Source organism: Saxophila tyrrhenica, assembly GCF_035928015.1.
Source record: "Saxophila tyrrhenica strain CCFEE 5935 chromosome Unknown scaffold_4, whole genome shotgun sequence".
In the NCBI taxonomy this organism is placed as follows: domain Eukaryota; kingdom Fungi; phylum Ascomycota; class Dothideomycetes; order Mycosphaerellales; family Extremaceae; genus Saxophila; species Saxophila tyrrhenica.
This window is the reverse complement of record NW_027041736.1, coordinates 359902-376226: the sequence shown is the minus strand read 5'-3', so window position 1 is coordinate 376226 and position 16325 is coordinate 359902. Positions and strand designations below refer to the sequence as shown.

General features: G+C 57.8%; 5 protein-coding genes across 5 annotated transcripts; all 5 read left to right on the top strand.

The window, feature by feature from the left end:
* Positions 1-200: 200 nt before the first annotated feature.
* On the top strand, positions 201-3304 carry LTR77_002775 (uncharacterized protein; the record flags this gene model as incomplete). The annotated part of the gene is made up of 2 exons (XM_064800034.1): positions 201-412; positions 484-3304. 2 exons carry the CDS (start codon positions 201-203, stop codon positions 3302-3304), a joined length of 3033 nt encoding a protein of 1010 aa, XP_064661373.1.
* A 1285-nt stretch (positions 3305-4589) lies between these two features.
* LTR77_002774 (uncharacterized protein) lies at positions 4590-6317 on the top strand (the record flags this gene model as incomplete). Its single annotated transcript, XM_064800033.1, has 1 exon — positions 4590-6317. The coding sequence occupies one exon, from the start codon at positions 4590-4592 to the stop codon at positions 6315-6317; it is 1728 nt and encodes a 575-aa protein (XP_064661372.1).
* An 883-nt stretch (positions 6318-7200) lies between these two features.
* On the top strand, positions 7201-10401 carry LTR77_002773 (uncharacterized protein; the record flags this gene model as incomplete). Its single annotated transcript, XM_064800032.1, has 2 exons — positions 7201-7429; positions 7487-10401. 2 exons carry the CDS (start codon positions 7201-7203, stop codon positions 10399-10401), a joined length of 3144 nt encoding a protein of 1047 aa, XP_064661371.1.
* Positions 10402-10907: 506 nt separating this feature from the next.
* On the top strand, positions 10908-12767 carry LTR77_002772 (uncharacterized protein; the record flags this gene model as incomplete). The annotated part of the gene is made up of 2 exons (XM_064800031.1): positions 10908-11003; positions 11058-12767. 2 exons carry the CDS (start codon positions 10908-10910, stop codon positions 12765-12767), a joined length of 1806 nt encoding a protein of 601 aa, XP_064661370.1.
* A 533-nt stretch (positions 12768-13300) lies between these two features.
* Positions 13301-15571, top strand: LTR77_002771 (uncharacterized protein; the record flags this gene model as incomplete). The annotated part of the gene is made up of 2 exons (XM_064800030.1): positions 13301-13355; positions 13617-15571. 2 exons carry the CDS (start codon positions 13301-13303, stop codon positions 15569-15571), a joined length of 2010 nt encoding a protein of 669 aa, XP_064661369.1.
* Positions 15572-16325: the final 754 nt, after the last annotated feature.

The following is a 16325-nucleotide window of genomic DNA, read 5'->3' as shown; positions in this document are numbered from 1 at the left end:
CACTGGGATGACTGCCTACTCACCCACCTGCTCCTTCCTCGCACGGGAAGCGCGCCGGGGGAAAACCCTCTCCTCGCTGCCGTCGCCGCTTACCCAACACTGACACGACCTCCTCTTTCTCTCTTACACACTCAACACCGGCTTGTACCTTCACCGGCAAGACGCCTACACGACGGTACCGGCCCGACGACACCCCCACCATGGCACCCTCCTTCAACGCACAGGAGTACTGCTCGTCGGATGTAGAGCCCGACGAGCCAGCGCCGCCTACACGACTAAGCAAGGCCGGCGGACAACGCTCGATCGAGAACATGGTGGCGAATGCAGAAGCGTACCGCAACGCCTCCAAGACTAAGATCAGACGCCTCGAATTCGGCTCAGGGTCGCCTTTAGTGCAGGAGAGACAATCACTGTACGATTTGAGAACCCCGACTCCCTTCACTCTCTTGCTCTACAGCTATTGACTACGACTGGCTTCATTAGATGGATCAACCGCTTCAACCGCCACCGGACCGACGTCCTCGGCCAGTCCGACGACGTTCCCTTTACATGTCACGAGGTGATACGCTTTCTCGACACCATCCTTCAGGCGATAGTGCGGCAGCGTGACAAGCCTGCTCTTAGCCATCAGACCATCTGGCAGGGCATTGCCGTCATCATCGCCTACGGAACTTGGAAGTGGCGCAACTTCGACTTCGGCCCGTACGACGCCGCGCGAGTGAAGCAGTCGATCCAGCAAAGCATCGACAGCGGCATTTTGATGAAGGGGGCATTCCGCGAACGAGCGTCCCTCGGCTTCGCAACGCTCTCCCGCCTGGTCCGCAACTACCTACAGCATGTCATGGACCGCGGGACTGGCAACTACGACCATGTCATCAACCGCACCCTCGCAGTCGTGCTTCAGTCGGCACTGGCCTGCCGGAGCGGCGACATCGCCGTAAGCAAAGGCTACAGCGACCGGTACTGTCTCCGCTTCGAACATGTCGAGCTGTTCCTTCTTCCGCCCCCAGACGACGAAGATCCCACGACCGCCAGCAGCCTTCAGCATCTCCGCGCCATCTTCACGCTCGCATACACCAAGTGTCACAAGAACGAGCATGGGAGAGCAAGGAAGATGCACCTCCAGCCCCTCCTCGCGGCGGGCTGCCACCATCTCTGTCCCGTCCTTCTCCTCCTCATCGACGGCCTTCGTCGTGGCCTGTTCGAGGGGGGGAACACGATGCAGGCGGTGCTCGACCACGCTGCTGCAACAACACGACGTCAGATCGTGTGGAAGGATCCGCAGCTTCCCGTCTTGCTAGGCACCACCCCCGACGGCAAGCCGGCAGGCGAGGCTCTCGCCCGCCTCACGCTCAAGGAGATGGGCCTGGTTTCCGGTGTGCTCTCCCGCGTCACTACGCATGCCTTGCGACGGGGCACCATCAGAGACATGACGGCGATGCAGCGAGCGGATCGCAAGAACTACGGCCCCGAGGACATGCGCCGTCAACTCGGCCACAACCTCAGAGCGATGGCGAACGGGGTGACGGACGGCTACATCCCCGACACAGAGGCCGACCTTCACTCTCAGCGCGCCGACGTCCAACCGACCTTCCAACGGGACTTGCTCTTCGCAGCTCCCGGGGGCGTGGATGTCTATGCTACTGTCAAAGCAAAGGTCCCCGAAGCCGAGCGGAGCCAATACGTCGACGCCGACACAACGGTGAGCCGGCTCACGGCGACCCGGCTGGTACGAGCGGACCGCCTGGTTGCACTCGCTTCCAGCGCACCGACAGAGCCACGACAACGCCCCAGCAAGCGCAAGGCTGAAGCAATGCAGATGCCATCGCCTCTACCGCCGCCTTCGCAACCAGCTCGCAACACTCGGACGCCCCTGCGCCAGCTCGCCCCCAACTCATCATACCGGGCGGACAGCAATGGCAACGATGCACCAGCCGAGACCCCGACCGCCTCTTGGGAACATACCGGCGACGGAAGTCCTACCAAGTTCCCGCGCCACCTTCTCGACCCCGCCCTGCGCGGCGACGGAGGTCATGCCCAGCCACCACGCCACGTTCCCGACCCTGCCTTACGCGGCGACGACGACGACGTCGCCGGCAACGACGAGCAGGATGAGGAGGACGACCCGGTCTTAGAGGTCGATCTCGATCGCCTAGAGAAGGAAGTGTTCGCACGCCAGGACGACGGCGAGGCGACTGCTCTAGAAACGACGGTGGTCGCTTCCGACTCCCTCCCGCCACTCCATATACTGCCAACCGACATCGAGGGCCCTGAGCACGACCAGGTGGCCGAGCTTTTGGCGACAGAGGCACAGGACGGCACGACTCTTCAACAGCGCGCAGACGACTCTGCAATGGCATTCATCGACGCCCACTCCCGCTACAACACAGTCCAGAACGAAGCTTTCGCGAGGGCGTGGGGCCGTGGCGACGCCGCCGCCATGGCAGCGCTTAGTGTGCGAGGGAACTCTAGAGACGAGCCAACGCCTTTCTTACACAAGTGTTCAGTCTCGACGGCGTGCCCCTACGCGAATATCAGGCACGACCGGGTGCGGGAGCACGAGGCGAGCTGCAACGTCGACCGCGCAACATTGGTCGGCAACCTTGCTACATTATGGGAGCAGCGGTTGGCCTCCATGTCTGCCGACGAGCTGAAGGCACGGACGTGCACCATCGGAGATTGTACCTACGTCGACAAGGAGGAAGGTGGCTGGACGCCGCCGGTCGAAGGAGAGCCAGGCAAGACGCCCAAGGTCGACGGCAGCAAGCGCCCGGCCGGTCAAGAGAAGACCGCGAGACTGGTACAGCACCAACGAGTCAACCACGGCTTCGAACCAACCACCTGCGGCCTATGTGACTCGCCTGAGATCTTCAAAAGCAACTCATCACTACAGCTGCACCGTCGGCGATGCCAATCCCCGGGTTCCTGGCCGGCCCTCTGCCGCTACCCCGACTGCGACACCACGACAACATTCGACACAGAACGTCAGTTGAAAAGGCATCTGGCGACCGCCCACGACGTCCGCAGCCCCGACGGCCATCAGTACCTTCCCCCCTTAATGGAGAAGGTCTTCGTCCCACGACAGTGTTGGATGGAGGACTGTCAGTTCGACCTGAAGGCTTGGAAGAGCGCCATCGCACACCTCCAAAACAAACATAGGCTCAGCTATCTGGACGCAACACAGGCCGCAAACGCCAACTTGGCGCCCTCTCTCCAGCCCAAAGCGCGTCGAGCGATCAGCGCCGCCGCCGCCGCGCAAGTGCAAGCGAAGAGGGAGGTTACGCGCAGACTTCGCGGAAACTAGTTCCGAACATACTTGAGCGTTTTGACGGCATTTCCATTCATCTCTACACCTAGCTGACTTCCGACCGACAATCATGGCTGAATGGACGGACTTTGCTTTTGCGAGAGTATGTCGAGTGTACTTTTTAGTTTACTGTAGTAACGTGATTTACCCCAACGACCCTGCTTCAACTCCCGCCTGTTGACTATGCAAATTCTGTCTCCTCCCGTATCTAAAAATCATCGGCTAGACGATCAGTGCGCGGCATTGGCAGAACTACAACGAGCGACCGGACGACAAGCGGGACGGGGCTAGAAACTCTAACTCGACCGCACCTAGACGACAGCCTAACGATGTTACTCCTATAGTAGAAGCACAGATGATGGTCCTGTTCTACTACTTTGCTATACACGAAGACGACAGGCCCACGGTAGAGGACTAAAGATGTCAAGACATAGTACTTGTCACAACGGCGTCTGGACAAGACGAAGACTTTGAGAACTCGGCCGCGCGACATCTCCAACCGGACTGGAACGCCTCGATAGCGACCTGTTCCTCTCGCCAGGTTGTTGCATAACCGTATAGCTACTGGACTAGCGATCACCATCTTGCTACGCTGCTAATACAGACGAGCAACATCGTTCCCGCACGCTCGAGGCATACTGCGACGTTGTACTATCACCGCAACCACGGCAACGCTACGAGCGGGTGTCCTAGGCCGACCACTCAGAAGCGCCAGAGCGACAACGAGTATACAGTAGGATTCCGCGGTATGCTACCCTATACGGCTTGTTGACGACGAGGCTTCGACGGCCAAGGTACTTCTTATGGAAGAGCACCGACGGCGATGGTACCCCAGTCGGGTCGCCGAAATCATCACTGTCGGAGATCAAAGACACGGAAACGACGGCGGGACGACGACAGGAACCTTTACTCAAACCGCTCCTAAGCTTCGTGTGAGCTTCACTTGGGGCATAACGTGCCGCCAAGCCTTCATCAAGTTCAATCAAATTCAACTAATTAATTCCATCAATTTGGACGCCGAGATTTCTCCTTCCTTCACTTGCGAGCCAGATTTCCTTCATCACAGCTTCATAGAAGGCGCTCTTTCCACATTCAGACGTCCGTGCGTGGCCATCACACGACCAGCAGTAGGCGTATATACCTCAGCTTTCCGCCTTTCTGCAACCTTCAACCACGACACAACGACTCCTTCACCACGACTTCACCTACCTTGACCTCACTACGACATCAGCAACACGACAACCAGACCCAGCAAACCTCTAACAAACGATCCAACGACAACATGAATACGAACATGACTATGAACCCGACGGCGCCAGCACCGGACCCAGCAGGTGACCTCATCGCCGCTGCAACCCGGCACAACATGCAGCTCAAGCCCTACGACGACACTACTGCGGCAGGCAGATCCGCCTGGACTCGCCGCATCAAAGACACGGCTGACACAATCGCCAAACGCCACAACGACCCTGTGTCATTCTGCACCAACGCTAGCAAGACGCTCTCGACCCACAAATTTGAGCCAGGCCAACGCGGCAGTGGGCCCGAGAACACCCGGTACATTCTCGACATTCTCCGCCTTCAAGACGGCATCTGGGCGGCGATCGAGGCGGAGCGGGTGGTGAATAAGAAGCGTGCTAAGCTTCCAGCGCGGTTCGTCACAGCGGCGAAGAGTATTGAGCTAGGCACGAAGCCGAACGACCTCAAGACTTACCTGTCGGATCTGAAGAAATTCATCTACAAGTATTACAACGGTGCCACGACGACGACTAGGAAGCGCAAGGCCGCCGGCGAGGACGACAAACCCGCGAAGAAGAGCAAGGCCTCCGGCGAGAAAGCGCCACTCGTGAAGCGGGGCAAGGCATCAGGCTTCACCCTAAGCAACGGCAGCACGACGGCCCACCAGCAGCTCAACCCGTACGGTAACGACGGGGACGACGAAGGTGCGACGGAAGGGGTGGATGATCTCTTTGGAAACTCATTCCAGGAGCGCCATCCTTCACCAGCCTCTGAGGAAGAAGGAACGCCTGCACCACGCCACGAAGACGGGAGCTTCGCATTAGACGACGGGCAGGTGACGCCACCCCGCCGCCGCCTTCCCTTCCCCGAGCAGCCGAGAGCGCGCGGAGGCAAGCAGGGCAAGAAGATCAAGCAGGAATTAGACGACCAGGGCCGCCCTAAGCTCGGCGGAGCAGAACTCGCGCTGTTGACGTTCCAGCTACGGCAGAACGACGCTTATGAGAAGATGGAATACGACGCCAGGATGATTGAGCTCTGCAAGCAGTACGACATGCACAACTTCCCGAAGATCATGACCGAGGTGATCTTGACCGCGGAAGAAGTCGCGACCAGGAAGGCGGACTTGGGAGCACGGAAGAAGCGCGAGGCTGCGCAGGCGGAAGTAGAGAGGAAGCGCCAGGCTGTCGCCGACGCGGAGACTCGCAAGAAGGATCGCGACCTCATCGAATCGCTCCAGAATGAATTCGCTGCGAAGAACGACGCTAGCAGGACGCCGGTGGACTCAATTCAGAACGAAACCGCTGCGAAGAACGACGCCAGCACGACGCCGGTGGACTCAATTCAGAACGAAATCGCTGCGAAGAACGACGCCAGCATGACGCTGGCGGACTCATATGAGTTGGATGGCGATCACTTCCATGCGATGCACGAACGGCTCTTCGAGAAGATGCGCAACGAATTCCCGAGGGGCAACGCCGGCACGACGTTACGAGCACAGGGAGAGACCGGTGACGGGCCTCAGCAGGCACAGCGGAAGGACGAGAACGAGACTTTTGCGTCTCGGCAGGAGATGCAGCAATCCCAGAGCGCAGATGGTGCGGAGAAGCAGGCGCTTGTGACGGCCAACGCCGCCGCGACGACGGCCGACGGGCAGGCTATGACGGAGAAGGGGGAGATTGGATCGGGGGAGGCGACGGAGGGCAAGAAGATTGGAGCGCGGGAGAACGACGAGCAGACGGCGGAAGACGAGGCCAACACCACCAAGATGTAGCCTCTGCTGCCCGAGGACGACGATGTGGACCTTTCAATCTCTCCAACGAAGGATCTCAATGACGGAACTACGACGCCAGCCCAACTTTAACAGTGGCGAGGTCTCAACGGTAGTATCGCGGCAGCCAGACATCGACAGCCATTCTTCAACACTGGCACGACGGCATGCGGACTTCCAAGCTGCATTCATATTTCAGCACTCACATTTCCAGCACGACTGCGGCAGCCATTCTTCAACACTGGCACGACGGCATGCGGACTTTCAGCATTCACATTTCTTCACATTTCAGCACGACTGCGACAGCATACCAGCATTTATACCTCTACTCGGCATTCATACTTTGACAGTCCTACGAGGACGGCCCGACTTCAACACGACGGCCAGAGTGCAACACGGCAACCAGCTTCAACACGGCAGCCCGACTTCAGCTCAGCATCCATACTTCAACAGCCCCATGACGATGGCCGGACTTCAACACGACGGCATCTATGCTTTATGATAACCATCTCGAGAACCCAGCCAGCATCTTAATGACATTAGCACAACGGCGGAAGCGGCCACATCATTAATTCAGATAGCAAACCCAAATGAATACTTGAAAATTACCTTATGTTCGTCTCTGAATGCAGGTCGCTTATGTAGTTTCCCACAAACAGGGCATCGCAGTCGGTCGTCTTGCGGACGGAGACTCTCTGCGCTGTCTTTCTAATCACTGGTACGCACGTCTGTCCTATAGCGAAGCATACTCGGCAAACTTGTGGCACTCTTATAGCTGCCATAATCTAGACAGGTGTGGGAGAGCGTGCCGGCAATCTCTTGGCTCGGACTTCACCTCGTCCCTCGCACAACACAGGCACGTGCACACGCTCGCACAAATGCCGGCATGGCGACCAAGTCTCAGTCAATGTTAGTCGAGGACTCAGACAACGAATCTATCAACACAATCACGACTGAGGAGGACGCGTACGACAGCGAGCAGGAATTCGACGTCGAGCGCATCTTAGCAGAGAAATGGCAGGAGAAGACCGATGAAGATGACGAGGACGGAGAGGCTACTGAGGATGGGACGGCTGGTCGAGCTGGTCGGTGGTACTATCTGATCAAATGGGAGGGTATGTTTGCCCTAAAGTCCACCAGTAGTCGCTGTCGTTAACGTTGTTGTACCGCAGGCTATCCACTGTACGATGCTACGTGGGAAGGTGAACACAAGATCACACACCGAGAGATTCTGGACCACTGGGAAGAGTGCAAGCGGAACGCAGAGCTGCCTGGAGGCGAACCGCTCTTCGACGTCCTCCAATGGCAGGAAGCCTGGGAGGACCACCAGGAAGATTTAGCCAGAAAGGCTCGCCTTCGAGAAGCTAAAAGGAGGAAGCGTGTCCAGATCGTGCCTGATGATGAGGGATCAGGTTCTGACGACGAACTTCCCACCACTGCAGGCTCGAAGCGCAAGCGAGTATCGGTGACTTCGCTTCCCAAACGCAAAGGATTCTTCGCTCAGACTATCCCGTCGCCTCGCAAGCGTCAGGCGGTCATCGTAAGCAGCCAGGGTTCTGACGTTGACTCTCTCTTCGGAGAGCCGAAACAACAACCCACCAGTGGTAAAGGAATAAAGGCTCCTGCCGCACCATCATCGTCAAGGGCTGGCGACAGCAGTGCAGTGACTTCGCGACCGAAGGGCAAGGCTACCGCTCTCCCAGCTTCCAGCAAGCCGGTTGATACGCCTACCGCGAAGCCGAAACCTACCGTGACTGCAGCCAGAAAGTCGGCACCATCAGCTCCCATAGCTACTGCAAAGCGGACCAAGAACGTCTTTACGAATAACAACCCCACAAACGTGCTTAGACGGAAGCAGTACTCTAAAGTGAATGTTGAGATGCCTAAAGACTCTGTCGATACGAAATTCAGGAACCTTTCGACGCAAAACAGATACCAGAAGGGCGGCAGGACCGAGCCCGTCCCTGACATCAACGCACTTACCATGGTGGATCCAAAAACCGGCAAGACCCAGCAACCCGCTGCTACGTCTACGAGAGCTACAGTTCCGATTCACAGCGCTTATCGGAGAAGGACACCACCCCAAGCGACCAGACGTCGCTCTCGCTCGCGCTCTAATAGTCCGGTCAGGCCTGGAGCGAGACAGCCTGAATCATCCGGTACTGGAGCCAATAGCACAACAATCGGTGGCAGAGCTGGGGATGGACCTGTTGGCAGCGTTGCGCCGATCGGCACGAGGAACCAGACATGTACGCACTGGCAGACAGGTACTTGCCAGTACACCGCAGACAGATGCCCATACGACCACCAATATATAGAGAAGAAGCTCACATGCTTCTTCTGGCGAAGAGAGGGCAACTGCAGGAAGGGAGATTCCTGCAAATTCGCGCACGAAGACACCGGAGATTATGCTCCCCCACCGCCCGGCTACAACACCAGAGTCGATCGCGGTATTGAGCCCAGAGAGGAGGTGATGCAGAGACCGAAGGACGAACCCATCGCAGCTTCACCTGCGTTCGAGGTCGGGAAACGTGGTACGACGTGTTATTTTTGGAGAACCACTGGAAGTTGCCGGATGGGAAATCAGTGCGAGTTCGCTCATCACGATACTGGAATTCATGCAGGTCCACCCGGGTCTTTCCGCAGCAGGGTGCCATCTGATCCTAATCTCAGTGGGCTTGGATTTGTTGACGTTGTTGGTCAGCGCCCGCCTGACGCTCAAATGGAGACCGCCCGTCCACCGCCACCGCCTGCTGCTCAGATGTACTCAGCTCCTCCTCCACCCGGCACCGCCCACCCCGACGACGCTCCTCTTCCTCCCCCGCCACCTCCTCCTGCCACGATACAGCCCATCAAACTGGTGAGCCCGTCTGTTGATCCACGGTTGAGACGTCGGCCATCTTTCAAAACGGACGTCGCACGTCCACCACCGGCTGACATCAGCCACACCACCCCTTCAATGGATGGAGCCTCTGATCTTAATGTGGCTGTCAAGAGTTTGAACGCCGCGAATAGTCCGGGACCTATCACTCCAGGCCCTATCACTCCAGGCCCTAACACCCCAGGTAACAGCGAAGCGGAAGGAAAAGTGGACTGGGAAGCTGGGAGAGTGGACTATGAAGCGTCAAGGCGCGGGGTCAAGACACTGAACCTCACCGAGTTGCTCGATGTCAGTGAAGGTGCGAGCATCGAGGGCGTGTTTTTGCAAATACCACCACTCAAGAGCTCTGAGATGCAACTCCTCGGGTACCGCTTTGCGGAATTCCACTGCAAAGTTTTCTCTTCCCGGACTGAGGGCCATTGGAATTTCTTCAGGTCGAAGTACTCACACTGCTTGGTCGTTCTGCATCCGTCTGAAAACTATCGTCATATACCAGGACTTCAGGGGTTCATCTCGAGGAACTCGATGGCGAAGATCTACTCTATCGGCGTCCAGCATCGCATTTGCACGCTCGAAGGCCGAGAGCCCGTCTATGAAGCACATAGGCTCTTCCCGCATGGCGGTATTACCTTCATCACCGACGATGTCTTCGTCTACTATCCGGAGAAAGCCACACAGATCATCGACAAATTCCTCGAAAAAGCGAAAGCTGCGCCACCAGGAGGACACTTCAGCAAGATCGGCGCGCGACCTGACATTATTTCGTGGGTAATACGTCTTTCGCAGCAGAAGTTCAAGGAGAACCCGGACGACACGCGATACACCTTACTCTTCGATGCCCTGCGCAGACTCTGTCCCATTAAGTATGAGGACGTGGAGAACCTTCCCCATCGATCCGTGCCACTCGATCAAGCGTGGCTGTGGTCCGAGGACGAAGATTCGCATCCAGACTTCAAAGACCAATGGGAGCGCGGCGACGAGGAGGCCGCGACGGAGTACATGGTCAATCTCTTCGCTGGCCACGCTATCCAAAATGCGGCGACGTATCGGAGGTTTATCGTGGTGCATCAGCGGCCCGAGCTGGATAGGGAAGTGGTGGACTCGCAGGGGGCGAAGGAGGTGCAGCAGGAGGCGGATCCGAAGGGGTGGAGGGCGAAGTATTGTCATGTCGGGGTGATGACGGCGGATCAGTATTTGAAGCGGTAGGATGCTGGGGGATGGTTGATTGCTTGCAGGACGATATTGTGGGATCGAGATTATGCATGCCATGTGGTTCATGGTATTAGCTTAGAGATGCAAAAGGCAGCTTACTTAGCCTAACGCGACATCGGAATTCGAACAAGGTTCTAGCCTTTGAGATGGTCATCTGGTGCCATATATCGTGTCTTCCTGTCCCACATCTTTCTCGCCCTAGCACAGCATGAGGTTTTGCGGCGACCGCAGACACATCGACTGAAAAGCTTACCACCTTCGAGCACCATCATTCGCGTACGCGAGGCCTCGTCTCTCGCACTCTTTGCTTTCGAAAGGCAGGCTCAAAGATTCGTTCACTCCATCGTCTTCTTCTCGTGACGTGGGACGGCGTGGCAGCGGGACGGTGGGGCAGCAGAGGTTGAGCGAGGACGGGAGGCATTTCAGTGGTGTGACGGCAGCAGTGTTATGGGAGAAGGATTAGGAGTACCACACAGCTCAACTTCACAGAGGTGAGGACCATGCCTGGCGTCATTGCAGAGCAAGCGCCTGCGAAGGCCCGCAAGCCAACCAAGAATGAGCAGCGTCGAGCGAAGAAGAAGCAGCAGAAGCGAGAGGTGAGCTCACTCCCGCCTTTGTGACACGGATTGAAGGTACTCACCGTTATCCAGGAATCTGCGACACCAGCACCAGAGACACCAGCGGCGACCAACGGGACAGCACCAGCCGAAGACGCCGACGCGAATCACCCTGTGAAGCCTGTCCAGCCGTCACCCAAAGACCCCGAACAAGATGTGCCCGATATCGAAAGTTATGACATCCCCGCCGACGATCCGCTCTTTACGCAGTACGCGAACGTCTTCGCCAAGTTCGAGGACGAAGGCAAGACCGATCCTGCATTCCAAGAGCCCGACAAGCCTGAAGTATACTACGACGACGATGACAACATCCAAGGTGAAGATGAGGAAGAGGAGACACAGCAGCGTTTGTCGAAGAAGGCGCGCAAGGCTGCCAACAAGCTCTCGATTGCTGAGTTGAAGGCCATTGTGAAAAAGCCCGAGACGGTAGAGTGGACCGACACGTCAGCACAAGACCCGAAGCTGCTTGTTAATATCAAGAGCGCGAGGAATGTGGTGCCTGTTCCGAATCACTGGTCATTGAAGAGGGAATACTTGAGCAGCAAGCGCGGTATTGAGAAGGCGGGATTTGCGTTGCCGAAGTTCATCGCTGAGACCGGTATCAGCGACATGCGCGATGCTGTGCTCGAGAAGCAGGCTGAGGCTAGTCTGAAGCAGCGCCAGCGCGAGCGTGTGCAGCCGAAGATGGGAAAGCTCGATATTGACTACCAGAAGCTGTACGAGGCGTTCTTCAGGCGGCAGACGAAGCCTTCGCTCACCGGTTATGGAGAAGTGTACTACGAGGGCAAGGAATTTGAGACAAACTTACGGCATTTGAAGCCTGGTGAGCTGTCAGAGGAGCTGAAGGAGGCGTTGAACATGCCGCCAGGTGCTCCCTCGCCGTGGCTTATCAACCAGCAGAAGATTGGTCCACCGCCTTCCTATCCTGCCCTCAAGATTCCAGGCCTCAATGCGCCGCCACCTGTCGGTGGCCAGTGGGGTTTTCATCCTGGTGGGTGGGGCAAGCCTTCGCTGGATGACCAGGGCAAGCCGATATGGGGTGGCGATGTCTTCGGCGTTGGCAAGACTGACCCGGAGGCTCAAAGGAAGATTGAAGAAGAGAGAGCGCGTGCTCAGGCGGTCGATCGTACATTGTGGGGCGAGCTGCAGCCGCTACAAGAGGAAGAGGAAGAACCTGAGGAAGAGGAGGAAGACGAGGGTGAAGACGAAGGTGAGGGTACGGAAACGCCTTTCAGCCAGACCGAGACGCCGGATCGGATCTACAGCACCGTGCCTACGGAGTTTGGAACGCAAAGCATGGCCGAGGAGTTCAACTTACGCAAGCAGAGGCGTGGGACGGAAACAGAGGAGTCGAATCATCCGCGTGCTGCTGGGCAGGTGTTGCAAGAGCGGAACATCCGCGCGGAGGGTTTCTTTGGTGGCGAGCGCGCATACGATCTCGGCGGCCAGCGCAATCAGTCGAACGTTCCGGTTCTCGGCGAGCGCGACGAACGTGGACGCAAGCGGAAGGCTGGCGATCTGGATGTGAGTATGGATCCGGATGCGTTGGAGAGGGATGATAAGATGAGCAAGGAGCAGGTGCAGCGGCAGTACGAGGCGTCGAGGTCGCAGCAGGGTGGTGGTGGATGGCAAGGAGGTGCAGTGAATCAGGAGGATTTGAGTCAGATGATTGCGGAGGAGAGTGCGAAGAGGCAGAAGAAGGATCGTGAGAAGAACCGGGAGGGCGGGCGCAGGGGGCGGTAGAGGATGGTAGAGAGTGGTTGAAGGAACGTTGTTTCAAGGCGCAGGATCATAAGGAAGGGAAGAAAGTGAAGCGGAACAAGAGTGAGAAGCGGTCGCAGGATACGGGTATTGCTTGTGTCATGACTGTAACATATGGGAGGCACGGGACTTCAGCGACTTCAGCGAGCGCCTGAAAGGACAGGCAAGGCAAAGGCTTTCAAGAGTGGTGAAGTCGAGGAGCTCATCAAGAATTTTGGAGGGTCATGCGTAGCAAGCTGTCTGCACTGGCAGACGAGGTATTCAAGATTTTGAAATCGAGGCCATTGTGACAAGAACATATTCGTGCTGGATTGTCGGAGAACTTGAGGACGCAGAGAGTTCTACAGGCGGTCATGTCGTCGTCGGCGGCCTGGGCACGTGATGCGGAACAGAACAGACGAGCTCAAGCCACCTCCAGCTTTCCTCCTTTGCGCGAGCCGAGATTTTCTATTCCACTCCAACAACACCGCGATACCGATACATTCGTATACGCCTGCGGGCGGGGACCTATCATCATGTATCGTAGACCGGACAACATCCCGGAAGAAGACCGTTTTCAAGGTGGCAGCGGTAAGTGATGCCTCTGAAGTCGATATTTCTCTACAAAAGCTTGAGCTCTGTGACGACGGAACACCAGGTTCTGCGGCAAAAATTCTTCCAACTCTGCACCACTCCTGTAAGGACATCTGCTGACTATGGCTTACTATCCAGGTACGTCTAACAAACCAGTGAAGACCCAGCAGCCATTTGTCATTGCCATTGCCAGCCAGCTCGAGCGGTCAAATGTTTCACGTTTGGAGCGCAGAACTGACATATCTTCCGAATCACTAGGTCAATCCTATCGTCCTGGCGGCGCCGCCCCTCGCGAACGTTCACCACCTCGAGGCGACTCCTACCGAGCTCGATCTCCACGCCGCGACCTAGACTCGTATCGAGGCGGCCGACCACGTAGCCGATCTCCTCCCCCGCGCCGCGATGACTACCGCAGACGCACCCCGTCTCCTCCGCGATATCCTGAGCGCGACACGAGACTAGCTGGAGACAGCTACAGAGGACGCCCTCGTTCACCACCACCGAGCACGAGAAGAGAAGATCTGCCAAGAGATGACTTGTTCAGAAGAGAGCCTGCACGAGATGCGAGAGACTTCAGAGACGTACGTGGAGGCTACAGAGACGAGCGAGGCTATGCTGGTGACAGGGATCGAGGATACGGTGCTGCTCCGCCTGCTGCACGCTCCCCACCTCGAGGGTACAGGGACCGTAGCCCGGTGCCGCTCAAGAGGGTCAGGGAGCCGTCTCCAATAGGTAGCAGAGGCAGGAGATCACCGCCACCGCCGGCAAAGCGTGAGCGTATACAGAGTCCGCCGCGCGGCAGGTATGATGACTACCCACCACCGTCTCGAGCGCAAAGCCCACCCAGACGCCGCTACTCGCCTGACCCTCGCGATCGTGCTCCTTCGCCTCGTGGTGCCCCGCGAGAGTTCCGCGCGCGCTCGAGGTCGCCAGTAGGTAGAGACGCCAGGCCTGATCCAAGAGCAGCCGACGACTGGCGCAGACCTCGCTCTCCCACACCTCCCCGCTACGGACGTCAAGACTACCTCGCTGAAGAGAACGGAAGAGGCTCTGCTCTCACCTCCCGCCACTCTTCGCCCCCAGTGCATCCTAGCAGGCTGCCTCAGCTTGATGAACTTCCAACCAGACCAGCGCCTCGTGATCCGTACGACAGCCGCGAACCGTACCGTGCGCGCGATCCCGAACCACGACTTCCAGCTTCGCCAGCTCCACGCGAGCGTGACTACGCGGACGACCGCATTCCGCCTCCTCGTGAGCCGTACCGCGCAGACGATGCTCCTGCGCCAAGAGCTCCGCCAACTGGCCCAGCTGGATACCGCGCACCCTCTTCCTCCATGGCTCCACCAACCGGACCTTCGGCGGCGCCACCTGCTCGTGCGCACAACTTCCCACCATCCGGTCCAAGATCTGGCGGGCCTCCGCGAGGTGACTTTGGGTCTACTCGTGGTGACTTTGGGTCTGGCAGAGGTGACTTCGGCCCTCCTCGTGGCGACTTCGGTCCACGCGGCCGCGGTGGGTTCAGAGGCAGAGGCGGCTTTGACGGAGCGCCACCCTTCCGCGGCGGCAGAGGTGGAGGTCCTGGCTTTGGCCGTGGCGGGCCCGGCTTCGGTCGTAGCGAGAGCTTCGCAGGTCGCAGTGAAAGCTTCGGCGGCCGCAGTGAGAGTTTCAATCGCAGCGAAAGCTTCGATCGCGACAACGACTTCAACATGAGCAACGCTCCACCTTCTGGCCCAGGCGCAGGCGCAGGTGCAGGTGGACCACCCTCTGGACCTCGCGGCTCCTTCTCAAGCGGCCCACCACCTCAGATGTTCCGTCAGAACAGCAATAGCACCGCTACGACTTACCCGCGCACCCAGCGCTTCGGACCGGGCGGCCAACCACTCCCAGACGAGGACCCACGCACCGGCACCCCAACCGGCCCTCGCGCCTCCCGCACCGAGCGCGTCCACCCCGCCCTCGCCGACCTGCCAACAGCAATTGAAGGCGGCCAGAAAGCCGAATCGCTGGTCAATACCGCAAGGCAGAACAAGCTGATGGAAGAAGCGGACAAATTGCGCAAGCAGATCGATGAGAGGGAAGCGAAGAAGCGGAAGGGACAGAGGGACTGGGATCGCCTGTCGAGGGACACGGAGGCGGCGACATTGCGGAGTCAGTTGGCGGAGGAGTCGTTGAGGAATCTGAGTGGCGAGGCTGAGGGGGCGGCTGCGTTTTAGTAGGACGTATGCGGTGCGCTCGACTTGCTTTGCTTGGACGACTTGATGAGGTGGGTGGATGCGGAAATTGTGCGAGGCGAAAGGATTGCTCGTCGAAAGCAGGTAAAGGGGTGTGGTTGCTACCTTTCAGGGCAACGCTTTGCTGGGGTTGCGGTTGCGAGTGGATGTCCCAATGAGCGTGGAGGCAGATTGTGGAAGAGCTGAAGGCGAGGTGGAAGCTACGGATCAAAGGGTTGGGACTGTGATATGTTCCCATTGGCGACTACCCTACCGTCACTATAGATGCCAGGGAGCTTCATCACATCACAGTGGACAGTCTCACTCTCGTTGCACCAATTCAAGCAAGCTATCACGCGTCGTGCCACTGCCCAAGCACCCACAATGACAGAGACGTGGGAGGTGGAAGAATTAAATGCAATGATGATTGAGGGAGATATACGATACTGCTTGTAGAAATGCTCACGTGCCGTGCTCATTGGTAAAGATGCTCGGAAAATTAGTGCAGTAATCGCTCTTGATGCCTCCTCGTTGTGCCAGACCTGGTGTTGCCGCCTGGTCCTGCTGTCGATGGGCTCGCGTCCTGTGCTCCCAAGCTAAAATATGCTGGACGCTGATGCTGTGATATTCTCCGCTTGATCGTGTGATATGCTGGATGGTGTATCTCCCGCTGTCCGGAAGGTATGATGGGGACTGCCGTGAAGCTAAGATACTCGGTGTAGTGATGCGGTGCCGGAGATGGAATGCTTCGCTTGCT